Below are 18,404 nucleotides of genomic sequence, written 5' to 3'. Positions count from 1 at the left end.
GTTGGGAAAACTTAATTTTGCGTGCCGGATACTACCGATGGGGAGAGTGTTTAGCCGCAGGCTTGCAGCTAGCACTAGTGGCATACAATCACCAAGGCATTTCGTTAGGATCAAAAAAAACGCACAGGGAAGATTTAAGGGTATGGCATACCTTTTTGGAGTCATTTAATGGCAGGGCAATGTGGATGTCGGGCCCAGTCAGCAATTTTGACTTGGAGCTCTTTACTGATGCGGCGGGTGCCACTGGTTTTGGTGCGTTTTTCCAAGGGCAGTGGAGTGCTGGTCCTTGGCCACAATCTTGGGTAGAAGGAGGGTTTACGAAGAACTTAGTGCTGCTGGAACTGTTTCCAGTGGTTCTGGTGGTGGAATTATGGGGAGCATCTTTCAGGGATCAGAAGGTGCGTTTCCATGGCGATAATTTAGGGGTGGTGCAAGTGATAAATAGGATTACGGCGTCCTCTCCGCCAGTGATCAGGTTGCTACAGCATTTAGTGTTAAGATGTTTACAATTGAACGTTTTTATTCATGCTGTTCACTTACTGGGGGTGGAAAATGTGATAGCTGATGCGTTGTCTCGATTCCAGTGGGACAGGTTCCGAGAGTTGGCGCCGGAGGCGGAGCAACGAGGGGTGCCTTGTCCCGAGTGGATGTGGGACATAGCATTAGAGTCGCCGCAGGATGGATCGAGCGGTCGGTAAGCGGGGGTACCTGGTCAGCATACCAAAAGGTATGGAAGGAGTGGATGGCTTTTGTGGAAGGGATTGGGGAGGAACCGATCGGGCAGGCAGTGAATTTGCTACTGTTATATTTCATTATTAGGAAAATGGAGGAAGGTAGGTCGGCATCTGTGATTAGTGCGAACTTGGCAGGTTTGGCTTTCCTGTTCAAGTTACAGGGGCAGCCGGACGTTACAAAAGATTTTCGAGTGAGACAAGCGTTAAAGGGATACAGGAGGTCAGTGGTTAAGCGGGACTCCAGGAGACTGGTTACTTTCGAAATTTTGGGGGGTGTTGTTGATCATTTAAAAGGGGTGTGTTCATCTGAATACGAAGTTTTGTTGTTCAAGGTGGCTTTCGTGTTAGCGTTCTTTGGGGCATTCAGGATAGGGGAGTTGGTTAGTCCTTCTAAAAAGGTAGAAGGGGGTTTGGGGTGCCAGGATGTGAAGTTGCATAAGGAGGTGTTGCAGTTGTTTTTCAAGAGGTCAAAAACTGATCAGGTAGGGAAAGGTAAGGTGGTACAAGTTTTTCCGGTTCATGGTTCCCCGTTATGCCTGGTGGCCACAGTCAGGGAATTTTTAACAGTGCGTCCAGATTTCAAGGGCCCATTGTTAGTGCATCTGGATGGTAGTTGGTTATCCAAGTTTCAGTTTGCGGTAGTTTTTAGAAGATGTTTGGGGGTAGGATTGGAAGAAAAGGAATTTTCTTCCCATTCGTTTAGGATTGGGGCTGCTACGGAGGCATCCAAGCATGGTCTCGACGCGGAGTCGGTAAAACGTATTGGGAGGTGGGAATCTAACAGGTTCCAATCTTATGTACGTCCTCATTTGGTGGTAGGAATATAAAAAATAAATAAATAAATAGAGGAATGAGAAATGTTGACGGCAAGTTTGATTTTGTTAATGTCTTCAGTTATAGACTTTAGTGGTTTTCATCACTAAATTGTTAGTGGTTAGTTTTTCTTGTCTTCTTCTAATTTCAGGTCCGGTGTCAAGATTGGTCTGGATTATGGGCCATTCTTATGTGTGTTGGGGGGCAAGAAGGGGGGATGCTCGCCACGAGGGCAGGCAGTTGGGGTTTAACAGGCGAGATGTCTGCTTAAAATGGTTGGGCATACTGGGCATGTTATGGGGCAGATTAGTGCCAGAAGTTCAGCGTCACTCTCAGCGTGACAGACCACCGGACATCTTGGTGGTTCATGCTGGGGGTAATGACCTAGGATTGCGTTCCATGGTGGATATCACGCGGGACATCAAATGTGATGTGTGGCGATTGATGGCGGAATTTCCCCATACTATTATAGTGTGGTCAGACATGGTGGCTCGTAGATCTTGGAGGATGGCTAGGTCGGTGGCAGGCGTTAACAGGGCCAGGAGGAAGATTAACCGGGAAGTGAGTAAATTTGTAGTTAATAATGGGGGTTTGGCTATAAGGCATATGGAGTTGGAATTTGAGACCTGGAGGTACTTGAGGGCTGACGGCGTCCATCTCAACGAGGTGGGAATTGATTTATGGAACTTGGGATTGCAGGACGGGATTCAGCGAGCTCTTCGGGTTTGGGAGGGCACCCGCGAGTAAGGTTTTACTCTTGGGGTGCTGTGGCGGGCGCTGGTCTGTGCAAGGGAAGGAAGATGGCAAGTAAGAGTGGGACCTGACGTTGTATGGGTCCAGATGCTGGTTCCCGGCTAACGGAGGTTAGCCGGGAAGTGATATGGGGGCACTGCGGTCACTGGCAGTCTCTGAGCCAGCTTGTCGGCTTGAGGCCTAATTTTTGATATATTGATAAGGACTGCAGTGCCATATTTTTGGTGATGGCCATCGGATTGATTGTCAAGATGTTATTGCCCAGACCAACGCTCTCTTTTTTCCGTACGTTATTGTTTTTGTTTATTGATGGATATTTTTTCCATAGTTATTTTTGAATAAAAGTATTTTTATATATAAATAAAGTAGGCTGCTACGGCCTTTTATACCCCAATGAATGGTGTGGTCTTAATTTGTAGGGGATTAAGAACATAGGGGGGTATAGATATGGTCAGGAGTAACATCTGGTATCCAACAGTCATGGGAGAAAGTTCTACATGTACTTTATCCTTTTGGGAACTGCATACTATGATAAAGTGTGATACTGTGTAGCCAGGCACTTGGCTATGAATGAAAAAAGGAACACTGGCTAAAGCTGCTCTCTGTAGCAGCCGCCCTGCGGTGCTGATCTGGTTAAGAGCTATATCAGCCAGAGGAGAGAGCTGCTGAGCAGTAAGAATTTAATAGATGAGTCAGGCAGCACTGCACTGTGGGAACTGTAGTCCAGAGGAGAGAGACTCTACTGTAATCAAAAGCTTTTGAACTGCATTTCCCAGAGAGAGATTGCTGGGAGGAGGGGAAAGAGCTGCATTTTTCCAAGCTGTACAGGACGGAGCTTCCTCTTGCTGTGAGGGAGACTGTAGAGAGCAGATTACCATTAAGTGTGCACCATCACTGCTACATATGGATGGCCTGATTGGGATCCGGAGTGCTGAGTTTGGGGTGCCAAAAGCCAGCATCAAATGGGTGCAGAGCAGAGAGTGGACTAATCGCTGTGTGTGACAAGACGATGAGCTGCAATATTGCTGGAACCGGTGAGCTGCTGCTGTAGGGATATACTATCTGGTGCTAGAGAGGCTGAGCCCTTTAGGAACTGACCATACCTCCATCTAGTAGCCTTGTTGCTGCCTGTGGCCTCGGCTGGGACTGTTCTCATGCGCACTAATGGTACAACTGCACCCCAACGCTAGCCGGTTGAAGACTTCCCCTGTGCAGCTGTTACACAGACACCTTCACCTATTGCTTATGCAAAGAGGTACCTCTCAGGGGACATGGCAACATATCCTAGCGATTCTCCTGAAGTGCACTCTAGACTTGTTATAGTGTTATTATTCGTATTGCAGTGAATGCTTATATGCACTGCTTATTGCTGATCTTGCTGATTCATGAGTTAATCCCAGTCTAGTGGTACAGAACTCTATTCTAACCTACTTTGGAATAGTGATTATACTGTCTAGTGGATGGTGTCTGAACCTACCTTCTGTGTGTTCATTTATGCTCAAACCACCATTTACTCTTAACCGTACCATTACATTGAGTTCATTTACTACTAAACGGTCTTGTGTCTATTTCTTGGTGCTAATTTATATCCAAGTTAAGGTTTCTATACTCATGTTCTTATAAGTGTTTGCGGTATCTTTCACTCAACCAGAGGGTCTGAGGTTGTCCTTGGAGTCGAGGCACAGAACAGAAAACCCAAATTACCACTTGGCTCTACAACTTTTTCCTTTAATAATTTCATGGTCTATCCAAAACTAAGAAAAACTTTTTTTCTATAGATATGCTTTTATTGCCAAACCTTGTACTTAGCAAACCAACAAAAATGGAGGACTCCTGACTGTACATAACTGTGTCAAAGACCCGAGCGACTTACTCAGATGTAACAATAGTAAAATTGGTATATAAAAAGGGCAGATAGGAAAAGCTAAACCAGCTATATATCGGGAGGTCATCAACTCAGTAGTGAGTGAAGCAAAAAAGAATAAGAAAAAGGGCATTAAACGATGATCCCCTGATATTTCAGATCACAGTAGATAATACAGACTGTTTATATAAAACAGATTTTAATGATTTATTACAAATCATTAAAAGTGAACATATCACAACAAAGGACAACATAGGGCCCACATATATAAAAACAAGAATAGAGTTAGTCGTCAGACAATAAAAAATGCCTACTCGTTGCGTGTTCACACAGCCACTTCTTCAGGGCTTCAATCTCTTAGTGTCTGACTTGATACCTTACAGTGAAGGGAAAAAGTATTTGATTCCCTGATGATTTTGTACATTTGCCCACTGACAAAGAAATGATTTGTCTATCATTTTAATGGTAGGTTTATTTTACCATTGACAGAGATAAAATAGCAACAAAAATATCCAGAAAAACGCCTTTCAAAAAAGTTATAAATTGATTTGCATTTTAATGATCCCCTATCAATCAGGAAGATTTCTGGCTCCCAGTTGTCTTCTATACAGGTAACAAGCTGAGATTAGGAGCACTCTCTTAAAGGGAGCACTCCTAATCTCAGCTTGTTACCTGTATAAAAGACACCTGTCCACAGAAGCAATTAATCAATCAGATTCCAATCTCTCCACCATGGCCAAGACCAAAGAGCTATCCAAGGATGTCAGGGACAAGATTGTAGACCTACACAAGGCTGGAATGGGCTACAAGACTATCGCCAAGCAGCTTGGTGAGAGGGTGACAACAGTTGGTGCAATTATTTGCACATGAAAGAAACACAAAATAACCGTCAATCTCCCTCGGTCTGGGGCTCCATACAAGATCTCACCTCGTGGAGTTTCAATGATCATGGGAACGGTGATGAATCAGCACAGAACTACACAGGAGAATCTTGTCAATGATCTCAAGGCAGCTGGGACCATAGTCACCAAGAAAACAACTGGTAACACACTACACCGTGAAGGCCAGCAAAGTCCCCCTGCTCAAGAAAGCACATGTACAGGCCCATCTGAAGTTTGCTAATGAACATCTGAATGATTCAGAGGAGAACTGGGTGAAAATGTTATAGTTAGATGAGGTCAAAATCGAGGTCTTTGGCATCAACTCAACTCGCCGTGTTTGGAGGAGGAGGAATGCTGCCTATGACCCCAAGAAAACCATCCCCACCATCAAACATAGAGGTGGAAACATTATGCTTTGGGGGTGTTTTTCTGCTAAAGGGCAGGACAACTTCACTGCATCAAAGAGACGATGAAGAGGGCCATGTACCGTCAAATCTTGGGTGAGAACCTCCTTCCCTCAGCCAGGTCATTGAAAATGGGTCGTGGATGGGTATTCCAGCATGACAATGACCCAAAACACACAGGCAAGGCAACGAAGGAGTGGCTAAAGAAGAAGCACATTAAGGTCCTGGAGTGGCCTAACCAGTCTCCAGACCCTAATCCCATAGAAAATATGTGGAGGGAGCTGAAGGTTCGAGTTACTAAACATTAGCGTAGAAACCTTAATGACTTGGAGAGGAGTGGGACAAGATCCCTCCTGAGATGTGTGCAAACCTGGTAACCAACTACAAGAAATGCCTGACCTCTGTGATTGCCAGCAAGGGTCTTGACACCAAGTACTAATTCATGTTTTGCAAAGGGGTCAAATACTTATTTCACTCATTAAAATGCAAATCAATTTATAACTTTTTTGAAATGCATTTTTTCTGGCTTTTTTTTGTTGTTATTCTGTCTCTCACAGTTAAAATAAACCTACCCTTAAAATTATAGACTGATCATTTCTTTGTCAGAGGGCAAAAGTACAAAATCAGCAGGGGATCAAATACTTTTTTCCCTCACTGTATGTGGCCAACACATTCATTTAGGCCAGGGGTCTCCAAACTATGGCCCTCCAGTTGTTCAGGAACTACAATTCCCATTATGCCTAAGAATGAGTTTTACAATGCCTCATGGGACGTGTAGTTCTGCAACAGCTGGAGGGCCGTAGTTTGGAGATCCCTGATTTAGGCTATGGGGAGAAAAGTGTAGAGCAGGGATCTTCATTTACAGACATGACTAGGCATGATGGGAATTGTAGTTCCTGAACAACTGGAGGGCCATAGTTTGAAGACCCCTGGTGTATAGGAACCTGCATTGGGAAGAACCAATCCCTGGAGTAGAGCAGACAAAAGACCTCAAAAGGCCTGCAGACTATGTTGACAACTAGTCAGAAAATAAGCCTTTCAAAAGCACATACAGGGATGACCATAGTGTGTATGCTTGAAGCAAAAGCACAAATGGGTGAGCATCAACCCCACACATGGAGGAAAAATCAGGGACATCTGAATTCTGACAAGGGTTATGACCGCTCATAAGCCAATGGATGGGATACCAAACAGGTCCCTGGGTCTCCCGAGGATCCATTGCTGGGAGCCTAAACAAATGTGACGGCCACATAAGATATCTAATCAGATGCTAAGACATTGAAGCCCTGAAGAAGTGGCTGTGAATACGCAACGTGTAGGCATTTTCTATTGTCTGACGACCAACTCTATTCTGTTTTTATATATGTGGGCCCTATGTTGCCCTTTGTTGTGATATGTTCACTTTTAACGATTCGTAATAAATATATTGTTAGGTTGCTCGTCTTCTCCTTGTGGCCTAGGCTCTTGGAGATGGCTCAGTGGAGGTCCTCGCCGGCGGTTAATCAATAACACATACACACACTAGGTATGCTGAAATGATTACAATTCTTTATTACAGGATTCGCTGTTTTATGCTGTCTTTACAAGACTCTGCCCCAATTTGGGGGCCAATCAAAATGATACACATAAATGTTCATTAGCATATTATTCGGTAATTTCTTAATCTTGTGATTTTGGTAATGTCTTCATCTTGTGATCTTAAATATTAAAATGTTGACCCCTTTAGTTCAAGTTAATAGGTCATTGATTCCTTACTTTCTGTCACTGTCTTTTGACCATGAGATGGCCAACCACAACTTCCTAAAAAAAACTATTTTTAGCTGCCGTTGGCCTTCTCATACCCAGCAACAGTGTACAGAGATAAAAACCACAGACAGATGTTTCCTAAGATGAAAGCATCAGACAGGGATAGACAGACAGGGTGAGATAATTCAGTCATTAAGTAATACTTGTCATAAGATTCAGTCTGTCATATTCACTAAAATATACCAAGATATTTCTCTAATCATATACCAAGATATTTCTCTAATCATAAAGCAAATAAGCAAAACCTGAACATATATCCTCAGGGTAAAATCAATAATCAATCATAATGCAATGTATTATGGAATCTCCTTACAAACCTCCCTTTGACCATTCGATATCATCGAAATGGTCATTCTACCAAGTAGGTATAAATACTATCAGAATCAGACATGTCCAGAAGCATAATGTTTTTCCTGACACAAAGGTGGAAATCATTTTGTCAGGTACTGTGTGCAAAGTTCTGTTACACGTTTCTTCTTGTTGGTGGGGGATTGGTCTCGTCGTCCAGAGAGATTTGTGTTATGCCTTCTTGAATGTCCTTCAAATCTGGTCGCTGTTCCTGGTCAGAGGAGTCTTGGGGTGCTGGAGGAGGGTCAGGGGTCTGGGGTTGCTGTGGACACTTCTTTAACCGGCTGGCGTGGATCCAGGTGTTTCCTAGATCGGTCAGTACAGCAGTTCTGGAAACCTTCTCTATTTTCCAAGGTCCAGAGAAAATGGGTCCAACCTTCTTTTTGTGTGCCAGTTGTTTCACCAGTACTTTGTCTCCTGGGATGAAGGGATGAGTAGGTTCTGTTGAAAGAGGAGAAAAGGTGACAGAGACTTGTTCGTTCATATCCTGTAGCATACTTACCAGATTTTTCACGTACATTTCCTGTTGAGAATAGATGTTAATGTCAGTGTTTTGATCTAAGAGGGGCAGCTCTATGTTTGCAGGAACTCCCATCAAAATCTCAAAGGGCGAGAGTTTTGTTCTAGCATGTGGTGTTGTTCTGATCTGAAATAGGACAGAAGGAAGGTAATCCAACCATCCTTTCATGGTGCCCCCCGTGGCCTTTTTTAACTTGTCTTTAATGTTCCTGTTCATTCTTTCCACTACCCCTGCACTTTGTGGGTGGTAAGGGATGTGCAGTTTCCACTGTAAGCCTAGTAGCTTAGCTAAAGTCTGTGTAACAGAGGAGCTGAAGGCAGGCCCTCTGTCTGACCATATGGCCGTTGGTATTCCGAACCTACAAACCCAATGGTTCAGTATGCATTTGGCAGCAATTTTAGCAGTCTCACCTGTACATGGAATACCTTCAACCCAACCTGACCATTTGCATACGATCACGCAAAGGTATTTCAAATTGCCTTTTTGTTTGGGCATGTGTGTGAAGTCTATTTGCAAATCTGTTAGGGGACCCAGGGGTGAGGGCAGGTGGCCATGTAATCCATGATTTTTCCCTTGGACATTGTTTTGTGCACAGGTCAGACAACTGCTGGTGAGGAGTTTTGCCTGTTTACTTAAGTTGTTCGTACAGAAAGACTTTGTGTATATGTTTGTTAGGGCGGTGGTACCTATATGTCCTGGACCATGGAGATAGGAAAGTATGAGAACACTGCTTGATTCTGGTATGCCCAATATCTTCCCCTCTTTTGACCAAAGACCTTCTTGGTCCTTGGTCAAGCCATCCTTGACCCAAAAAGAAACATCCTCCTCTGCAGCTAATCCCTGTATTTGTGCCACAATGGTTTTGAAGTTGGGTGATGTAAAATGTTCTTTGAAGAACATTGTTGTGGGGGCTGGCTGACCAATGTATAGGGCAGCGGCTTTTTTTGCTTCTCTGTCTGCCAGAGCGTTTCCTTTGGAAACTCTGCTGTTATCTGATGAATGTGCCTTTACTTTGATGACCGCTATCCTCTTTGGGAGAAGAATCGCTTGCAGGAGTGCTTTAATTTGCGTAGAGTTAGCGATTGGCTTGTTGTCAGCGGTTTTAAATCCTCTATTCGCCCATATTACGCCATAGTCGTGCGTGACACCAAAAGCGTACCTACTATCTGTGTAGATGTTTACCTCCTCATCAGAGAAAAGTATGCAAGCTCTTGTGAGCGCCTCCAGTTCTGCTACCTGTGCCGAGGAGGGTGGTAAGGCTTTTGCTTCCAACACCACATCAGGGAGTTGGACAATGGCGTACCCTGTCAGGAATGTTGCATCAGAGGGGCGAGTACAACTGCCGTCTATGAAGACGTCCTGTACCCCTGGTAGGGGAATGTCAGTGAGATCTGGGCGAGGGCTGGTTATTGCTGCAACCTGTTCAACACAATTGTGCTTCTGATCAGGGTCTCGCGGTAACCTGAGCAAAGAGTGCAAAAGACGGACAGTGGGATTACTTGGTGGTGCGTGTTTGAGAGTGAGGTTATCAGTATTCAGAAGTGTGATCTCATACCCACTAAGCCTTTGTGCTGTCATATGCTGTGTGTTCATGTTTTGCAGGAGGTGAGTTACTGAATGAGTAGTGTAGAGAGTCAGTTCATGGCCTAATACTGATTTGTTAGCCTCCTGAACTGCCATAGCACAAGCAGCAAGGTTCTGTAGACAAGATGGCATCCCTTGTACTTGGGTAGGCAACTTTTTTGAGAGATAGGAGACTGGTCGGTACCCGGTTCCATGTTGCTGTGTCAAAACCGCAGCAAAAGAATTTCCCGATACCACACAGTATAATTGAAAGGGCTTGCCATATTCTACCAATCCCAGGGCGGGGGCCTGAGTCAGACTTTGTAACAAGGCCTGAAAAGCACAGAGCCTTTCTGTTGTCCAATCTACTGTCTTTGGGGCGGTGGACAAGGTAGCCTCCCTCAGAATGCCATCATAATATGAACAATCTGGGATCCATTGGCGGCAATATACGATTGCGCCCAAGAATGAGAGCAAAGTTGCTTTGTCTCTTGGAGGACTGAGAGCCTGCAGGGCTGCGGCACGTTTGGGGGATACCAGCCTGGTTCCCTCCTTCAGAATGCATCCCAGGTATTCTACCTGACTTTGACACCATTGTATCTTCTTCCGCGATGCTAGGTGGCCAGACCTGGCCAGGTGATGTAACAGAGATGTGGAATCGACCGCACAATCTTCAGCAGATCGACTGCACAGGAGCAAGTCGTCCACATACTGTATTAGTACCGACCCGCGATCAGCAGTCCATGACTTAGTTGTCTCATTAAGGACCATGGAGAAGGCTGCTGGACTGTCCACATACCCCTGCGGTAATCTTGACCAGGTTAACTGCTTTCCCCTCCCCCATGAGAATGAAAACATGGGCAATACCCCATCATCGATCGGGATGCTAAAAAATGCATTCGCCAGGTCTACTACTGTGTAGCAAAGGGAATCAGCAGGTATTTTCAAAAAGATGAAAGAAATATCTGCTACCAAAGGTGGCAGAGGTATAACCTGCTTGTTAACGGCCCTTAGGTCCTGTACAAGCCTCCACTCCCCATTTGCCTTTTTCACAGGGTAGATTGGTGTATTCCAGGGGCTTATAATGTGTTTTAGAATCCCTTTTGCTATGTAATCATTGATTAATGGTGTGATGCCTTCAATTTTTTCAAGTGGCAGGGGGTACTGCTTGTGATATTGTACTTCAGCGTCTGGACGCATTTGTGGTGTGTAGGGTGTACAGTTAATAAAACCCACACTCCCTTTGTTGTCTGCCCATATGGCATGTGTTTCTAGAGTGGGTGGTAATGATGCAAAGAGTCCCCTGAAAGTGTGTCTCTTTGGAGCATGTAAATCACAGAACGGTGAGCTGGCAGTGAGGGAGCCCCCTCTGTCAAATTTAATGGTGATATTCAGTTTTGAGAGTAGGTCCCTCCCCATTAAAGATACTGGACAATCCACAAGGACAGCAAAACTCTGGGTACACAGTTCCTGCCCTTCTGGAGTGGCCACGGGCAATGGTGGAGTGATGGGGTGGGTAATTGATGTCCCATTTATACCAATAGAGTTTCCCTCAGTGCAGTGCGGTGTATCATATATGGCATCATTCAAACTACTGAATGTAGCCCCTGAATCCAACAATAGACATATCAGGTGATTGTCTACCCGCAATAGTACCTGCGGAAGACTTTTCCATGATGGATTGTAACACACAAGGCTGAGGGACGGGACGTACTCTTGGCATCCCTATTGTGGCGTCCGCCGAGCGGATGGCCACTGCATCGGAATGCGTGGGGGTGGCCTGTTAGGCTGAGGCTGGTATTGGGGTTGTGATTGGGGTGGTTGGGGTTGTGGTGGGTGAGGATACCTGATATCCTGAAGGCGACGGGGGCCGGTGTTAAGATTCCTACCTCTTCCTCTCTGGGCGTTTGTTCTAATTCTGTAGGGACATTGGGACTTCCAGTGCCCCAGTTCCCCACAGTTAAAGCACCCCTGGTCTGGTGGGTAACCCTGATCTGGGGGATAAGATTGCATTGGTGGATAAGGTTGCATTGTCATTATGTGGGTGGGCGGAGTCCCACCAGTTGGCAGAGTCTGGGTTGGTGTCAGGGAGGGAAAAATGCCACCCTTCTGCTCAAATACCCCTGATGTTTCTCGTGACCTAGCATCCTTCATAAATTCATCGGGGGGTTGTTCTGCCCACTTTGGATTAGTGAATTTAAGCAACTGTGTCACCTTTGTATCGCCACCAGCCATAATGGTGGTGGTGAACAATTGGGGGTTGGCGTTATCTACTGCTTTCCACAGACCATATACCCGGGTACAAAATTCATAGAACTTTTCCTTCGGTCCCTGTTTTGCTAGGACAAGTTCCTGAAGTGCAGATGAACCCTTGTATATAGTAGACCAATGATTCCCCATACCTTTCCAAAAAGATACCCAATCCTTATTTTCTTCTATGTGGGCTGTCCATAAGGCATCTACGGGATGCCCTTCTGGGCTGTCAGGGTCAACTATACTAAGGATCCCTGCTATATCTTCTTTATCCAGGCTTGTCCCTGCACTGTATTTTGCAAGGAAAGCTCCAGCCTCCCTAGGGCTTTTCTTTGGGCTGGGGCATAACTCCTTTATTTTTGACAGTGTGCCTAGGGGTAGGGGAATATGCACTACCGTCTCCCCTATATGCATGAGTGGTGCTTTAAAGGTGGCACCTAGACTTTCCTGTTCCATGTCTATTTCTCTTTCCTCAGTAGAGGATTCACCCTGCTCCCTTTCCTCCTGTGGGGGTTTCTGGCTTATGGCCGGTTTTGTTTGGCTTCTGAGTGTGGTGGATGGCTGTGAAATTATCTTTTCCTTGGCCTCCTTAATCCTTCTTGCCTCTTTCTCTAGTTTCCTCTCGTACGCCTCTAAATCTTCCCTTTTCCTTTGTATCCTTTCTTCCTCTTCCTGCTGTCTCTTATTAAATTCTTTCTGTTTCTCCTCCCATTCCTTTTCCTTGGGGCTTAACTTCCTGACTCCTTCCTCTTCTCCCTCTTCCAGGGACATTCCATCCCTTTCTTCCTTAGTTATCGCAGAATACTCTCTCATCTCACCTTCCCTCTTATCTAGCTCTCTTTTGTAATGTTCTAGCTCTTCCTCCCTCCTAGACATTTTCTCCTCTAATTCCTCCTACGTATACCTTCTGCCCGGACTTCCTCTTCCCTGTTTCTACTTTCGTTTTCCCATCGTGTAACTTGTGCCTGATCAGCTGCCCCATATACCATGGTAGCCAATACTGCTGGATCCAGAGATGGATACAGCTGAAGACATGGACCCAATGTTCCATCCTCCTGTTTAACCATCACATAAGGGGGGGGTGCTTCGGGTGATAGGGCGGGTGAGTTTACAGGTTTTGGTGTAAGGGCTTTAGTTACATACTTTGTTTTATACTTGGCTAAGCATTTGTTCCATGTTTTGTAACAATCTTTCATGTATTGGGTGTCTTCCCATTTCCCAGGTGGGTAAGAGTGCTTGTGCACCTGACACACCTTGCTCACTTCCTTCCACTCGTCCTCAGAACAGGGTCCCACTGGCCCTGGGTCATGTATCCCCAGCTGTTGGCACCTCTCTCTGACCTGTGTCCAAAACGGTTCTACCTGTGGCCCCGGTAGTGTGTTTTTAACATACTCATAGGGAGATGGATTGGCCATGGTCTGGGTTGCCGCAGAATTCCCCATCCAATAACCTTGGTAGTGTGTGTCTAGTACAGGGACAGAGATGAAAGCAACCTGTTTGTGCTATAATCTGTTCCCTGACTTGGGAATAAGTCCCCTCGTCTGTTATCGCTGTGGGGCTGATATAGCTATGAAGGTTAACCCTCAGTACTCGGTATAGGAAACCCCTCCTTGTGGTAGGATAAACCCCCCTTGCACCAAGTCGGTATGAAAACCCGGTTGGTCTAGTGGTGAGCAGGATCCACGTCCTGTCAACACTAAGGAACAGTAAACCAAAGGTGCAATGTGGGCAGGCGGGCGCTATCTCACTACAGTCAGGCTCCTGTCTTATGTGGTTCATTTAGTACATATATGTGTAATACAATATCTTAACAAAAAAATCCTCTAAATTAATACAGTACTTTACATTCAGTTGTCATACACATATATTATCATACACTTATCTCTAATTCTCTAATACTCTAAACACTCTAAATACTTACGGTGGTACCTAAAAGAAAAACAAGCAAAATCTTATATATACAGTGGCAAAATAAAGTTACATTATATGAACATGTTATAATAAGTATAATAAGTGCACTTTTCAATATTTTCCCCAAAAATTGGGCGTCCACTTAGCCACTCCTTATACTACGGGCGTATTCTATACTTCCCGAGTTTTAAACACACATATATCTACTCAACACAGCAGTCAGACCAACCTAGTCAGACTATAAAAAACCAAAAAACCTGCGAGCCCTTTAACCCTCCAAGGGGCCAGCCTAGCCCGTTGCGAAGGCACAGTTATGTAAGTAGGTGGGTGGACATACAAGGTTATTTGAACAAGGCAAGCATCAACACCAGTTACCAAAAATAGGTAAAAAGGAGTTAAAAATGACTTACCTGTTCAAAACACCCCACCACTCCTGGTACCAAAAACTGTTAGGTGCCTCGTCTTCTCCTTGTGGCCTAGGCTCTTGGAGATGGCTCAGTGGAGGTCCTCGCCGGCGGTTAATCAATAACACATACACACACTAGGTATGCTGAAATGATTACAATTCTTTATTACAGGATTCGCTGTTTTATGCTGTCTTTACAAGACTCTGCCCCAATTTGGGGGCCAATCAAAATGATACACATAAATGTTCATTAGCATATTATTCGGTAATTTCTTAATCTTGTGATTTTGGTAATGTCTTCATCTTGTGATCTTAAATATTAAAATGTTGACCCCTTTAGTTCAAGTTAATAGGTCATTGATTCCTTACTTTCTGTCACTGTCTTTTGACCATGAGATGGCCAACCACAACTTCCTAAAAAAAACTATTTTTAGCTGCCGTTGGCCTTCTCATACCCAGCAACAGTGTACAGAGATAAAAACCACAGACAGATGTTTCCTAAGATGAAAGCATCAGACAGGGATAGACAGACAGGGTGAGATAATTCAGTCATTAAGTAATACTTGTCATAAGATTCAGTCTGTCATATTCACTAAAATATACCAAGATATTTCTCTAATCATATACCAAGATATTTCTCTAATCATAAAGCAAATAAGCAAAACCTGAACATATATCCTCAGGGTAAAATCAATAATCAATCATAATGCAATGTATTATGGAATCTCCTTACATATATGACTTTTTAAATAAACTGTCTGTATATCTACTGTGATCTAAAATATCAGGGGATCATTGTTTAACGCCCTTATTCATATTCTGTTTTTGCTTGGCTTACTCAGAAGCCTCTCTTTGCAGACATACCCTCTTTCCCCGAAAATAAGCCCTACCCCGAAAATAAGACCTAGTGTGAGTTTCTGGGATGGCTGCAATATAAGCCCTACCCCGAAAATAAGCCCTAGTTAAAGTCCTTGTAAAATCATGTAATCGGTTCTGTAAAAAGATTATATAATGTGCAGTGCGTCTCCTTGTGTAACTTTATTGTTGAAAATACCTTATTTACAGAGCTTCTGGGCGCTCACGTGACCCCCAGGAGCTCTACTCTTCTGCTCCTGGCTGATATCAGCAGCCCATCCCTCCGCAACGCTCGGAGCGGGCTGACGTGAGCGGGGATCTCAGCCCCTCCCTCCGCAACGCTCAGGGCGGCCTGACGTCAGCGGGGATCTCGGCCTCTCCCTCTGCAGTATTCGGAGCGGGGAAGAAGAGCACCGGCGGGTCACGTGAGCGCCCAGTGGAATTTCACAATGCTAACTCCTGAGCTGACAGGGGGAGGACCTTTTTTGTACATACCGTAAATAAATAAGACATCCCCTGAAAATAAGCCCTAGTATGTTTTTTTTGTAGCCAAAATTAATATAAGACCCGGTCTTATTTTCAGGGGAAACGCGATAGGTGCGACTGGACAATTATAATAATTATAAGACTGGATGCTCAACAACCTTAGAGAAGTCCAACCATGAGCAATCCTTTTTAAAAGAGTTGTGCGTCTAGGAATTAGGACTCCGTCCAGTTAACGCACATGTTGGTTTAATTTTTTTGTTTTGTGTTGGCTGCTATGCGATAGACTGATATGGGGAAGCGGAAAGGTTTATTATTTTTACTGCGTTCGTTTCCCCCGGGAGTGGACTGTTTATTATTAATAAGAACGCGGGCACATGAGTATGCTGTGTGCTCTCTGCTGAGCTCTGCCCTCAGATTCACTCTCCCGGGGGAACCCACCCTCTGTGACGTCGTACACCCTATTTATATTTTATTTGGACGCTTCTCCAGTCAGCAGAGCCGGAGCTGAGGCTGGAGAGAGAAAGCACACACAATGCAGGAGCCTGATGTGAGTAATGCAAGGGATCAGCTTGGGGCTCAGGGAGGTGAGGGTGCAGGGTGAGATAAGAACGGGTCGTGCAAAGTTTCATTTAATTGCAGGCACAATAAACGTGTTGTACTCACCCAGCGCTGGAATAAGGTCCTTCAGCACCCAAGGCAAAAGGCTTGCACCTTCTTTAAAATGAGCTGTGAACTACCTGAGCAGAAAAGGCTGCAGGTCCTGACATTTTGTGCCCCTCCTCCTGCTGAAGAGCCCAAGGCAACTGCCTCTTCTGCCTACCCCTCAGTGAAGCCCTGGCTGAGGATACAAATATAACATGCAGGCTGGGAGTGCAGTTATAAGGTGCCGTTTTGAAAAGCAGTTATAAGACGAGTGTGAAAGTGCTGACATTTCAGTGTGACAGTGCTTTTCTTGGCGTAGACATATTCTTTTTCCCACATGTTCATCAGGAGATTGGCTACACTTGGGGCATACCGTGCCCCCATAGCTACGCCTTTTGTCTGGACATAGTATTCTTGGTTGTACCAGAAATAATTACGTCCCATGGCGAGTTGTAAGCCTTCAAGTATGTAATCAATCTGTTCCTGTTTCATAGAGGTCAATTCATGAAGGGCTTTTTCTACACCCAATAACCCATCTTTTTGTACGATGCTTGTGTATAAAGGATTCACGTCGATAGTAGCTAATAGAAAATCCTGGGCCCCACCTATTTAAAGCTTCTTTAAAATTAAAATAATAAACATGTTATACTTACCTGCTCTGTGCAGTGGTCTTGAAAAAAAGCAGCCCTGATCCTCCTCTTCTGTTCAGTAAGTGCCCACCACAGAAAGCCTTTTTCTATGGGAGCACTCGTGTGGGCTCAATCCCAAGCCGCCCTGTCTGTGTCTACAGCCCCTCCCCCCTGCTCCCTTGTCAAAAAATTTGATTGACAGCAGCAGGAGCCAATGGCTCCCAATGCTATCAATCTGCCCAATAAGGAGAAAGAGAGTTGAGAGAGCCGCTACTCGTGCACAGCTCTGGATTGAGATCGGCTCAGGTAAGTATAAGGGGGGCTGGCACAGAAGGTTGCATAGAATATATTTTGGTAAAAAAAAAAAAAAAAAAAACTTTAGGTTTTATGCCGCGTACACACGGTCGGACTTTTCATCTACAAAAGTCCAACGGACGCCGACGGACTAAAGCTGGCTGGTAATCCGATCGTGTGTGGGCTTCTCCGGACTTTCAGCAGACTTTTTCAGCCTCAAATCCGACGGACTTTAGATTTGAAACATGCTTCAAATCTTTACGTCGTAACTACGACGGACCCCGAAATCCGCTCGTCTGTGTGCTAGTCCGACGGACAAAAACCCATGCTAGGGCAGCTATTGGCTACTGGCTATGAACTTCCTTATTTTAGTCCGGTGTACGTCATCACGTACGAATCCGTCGGACTTTTGTGTGGTCGTGTGTAGGCAAGTCCGTTCGTTAGAAAGTCTGCTGCAAGTCCGCCGAAAGTCCGCCGGAAGTCCGCCGGAAGTCTGTCGGACAGGCTGTCGGACTTTTGTAGACGAAAAGTCCGACCGTGTGTACGCGGCATTAGAATCACTTTCAGCTTAAAAGCAAAATTAAGCTGGATTACACGATCATGTTCCAGGTTTCTGTTTCAGGGTGGCTCCTTTCTTTTACAGCATGCAATGGAGCCACCCTTGCATGCAGAGACTAGAGTTGTGCCTTCTCACACTGGCATCAGAGCCGAGATAGCGCCCTTCTTGTGGTTACTATGCAAAATTGCAGCCACTCAGCACTGGATCCAGAAAACCGCTGCTACCACTGTATTAGCAGCAACTATTACAGTAATTTGCAACCTCCACAGGGATCTGTCAGTTTTAAGATATGCATACTTAGACTGGTCCAAGGTGGACCACATAGCTATGCACTGAAATGATTATCTAAAAGGCAGCTTTAAGAAGAATTAGGAGTTTGATTCTGTGTTAAAGTTCATGTGACGGTCATGTAGGTAACAGGTTATCAGTTAATTATGATAGTTGCAACTGTTACCTATGCCCCTGGTAGCCATATAAAGGAAGAATTTGCACTTTCACCTCCTGTAGGGAATTCTCACCTCTGGATTTTTAAAGTTTAAAGTTTGGAGCTTAAAGTCTTTTAATATTGGTGTTTGTTCACAACAAGGCAATATACAACAGTCAACACATTTCTGGGACTCATTTCACGTGGCTCCTTCGGGGGGTAGCTCTACAACGTTTTCCTTTAATAATTTCATGGTCTA

At 44.8% G+C, this 18,404-nt stretch overlaps 2 protein-coding genes across 3 annotated transcripts in view; one reads left to right on the top strand and one right to left on the bottom strand.

Moving 5' to 3' along the window:
• The window catches only part of LOC141148505 (sulfotransferase 1C4-like), a 56,267-nt gene extending 39,988 nt beyond the window's left edge, over positions 1-16,279 (bottom strand). Inside the window, exon 1 of the mRNA XM_073636032.1 lies at positions 16,261-16,279. The gene's annotated coding sequence lies outside the window, so the exon portion shown is untranslated. The remainder of the gene's footprint in view (positions 1-16,260) is intronic.
• Positions 1-18,404, top strand: part of LOC141148504 (sulfotransferase 1C1-like) — a 58,795-nt gene that overhangs the window by 17,197 nt on the left and 23,194 nt on the right. Inside the window, exon 1 of one of the 2 annotated variants that reach the window (XM_073636027.1) lies at positions 16,086-16,144. The exons of the other annotated variant lie outside the window; for it this stretch is intronic. Within the exon in view, the coding sequence (XP_073492128.1) occupies positions 16,130-16,144 (15 nt within the window). The 5' untranslated portion in view covers positions 16,086-16,129. Of the gene's footprint in view, positions 1-16,085; positions 16,145-18,404 lie in introns of those variants that run through there. 2 annotated transcript variants of the gene reach the window in all.

Source organism: Aquarana catesbeiana, linkage group LG06, assembly GCF_042186555.1.
Source record: "Aquarana catesbeiana isolate 2022-GZ linkage group LG06, ASM4218655v1, whole genome shotgun sequence".
Classification (NCBI taxonomy): Eukaryota; Metazoa; Chordata; class Amphibia; order Anura; family Ranidae; genus Aquarana; species Aquarana catesbeiana.
Note: the sequence above shows the minus strand (reverse complement) of the source record. Positions and strands in the feature narration are given on the sequence as shown.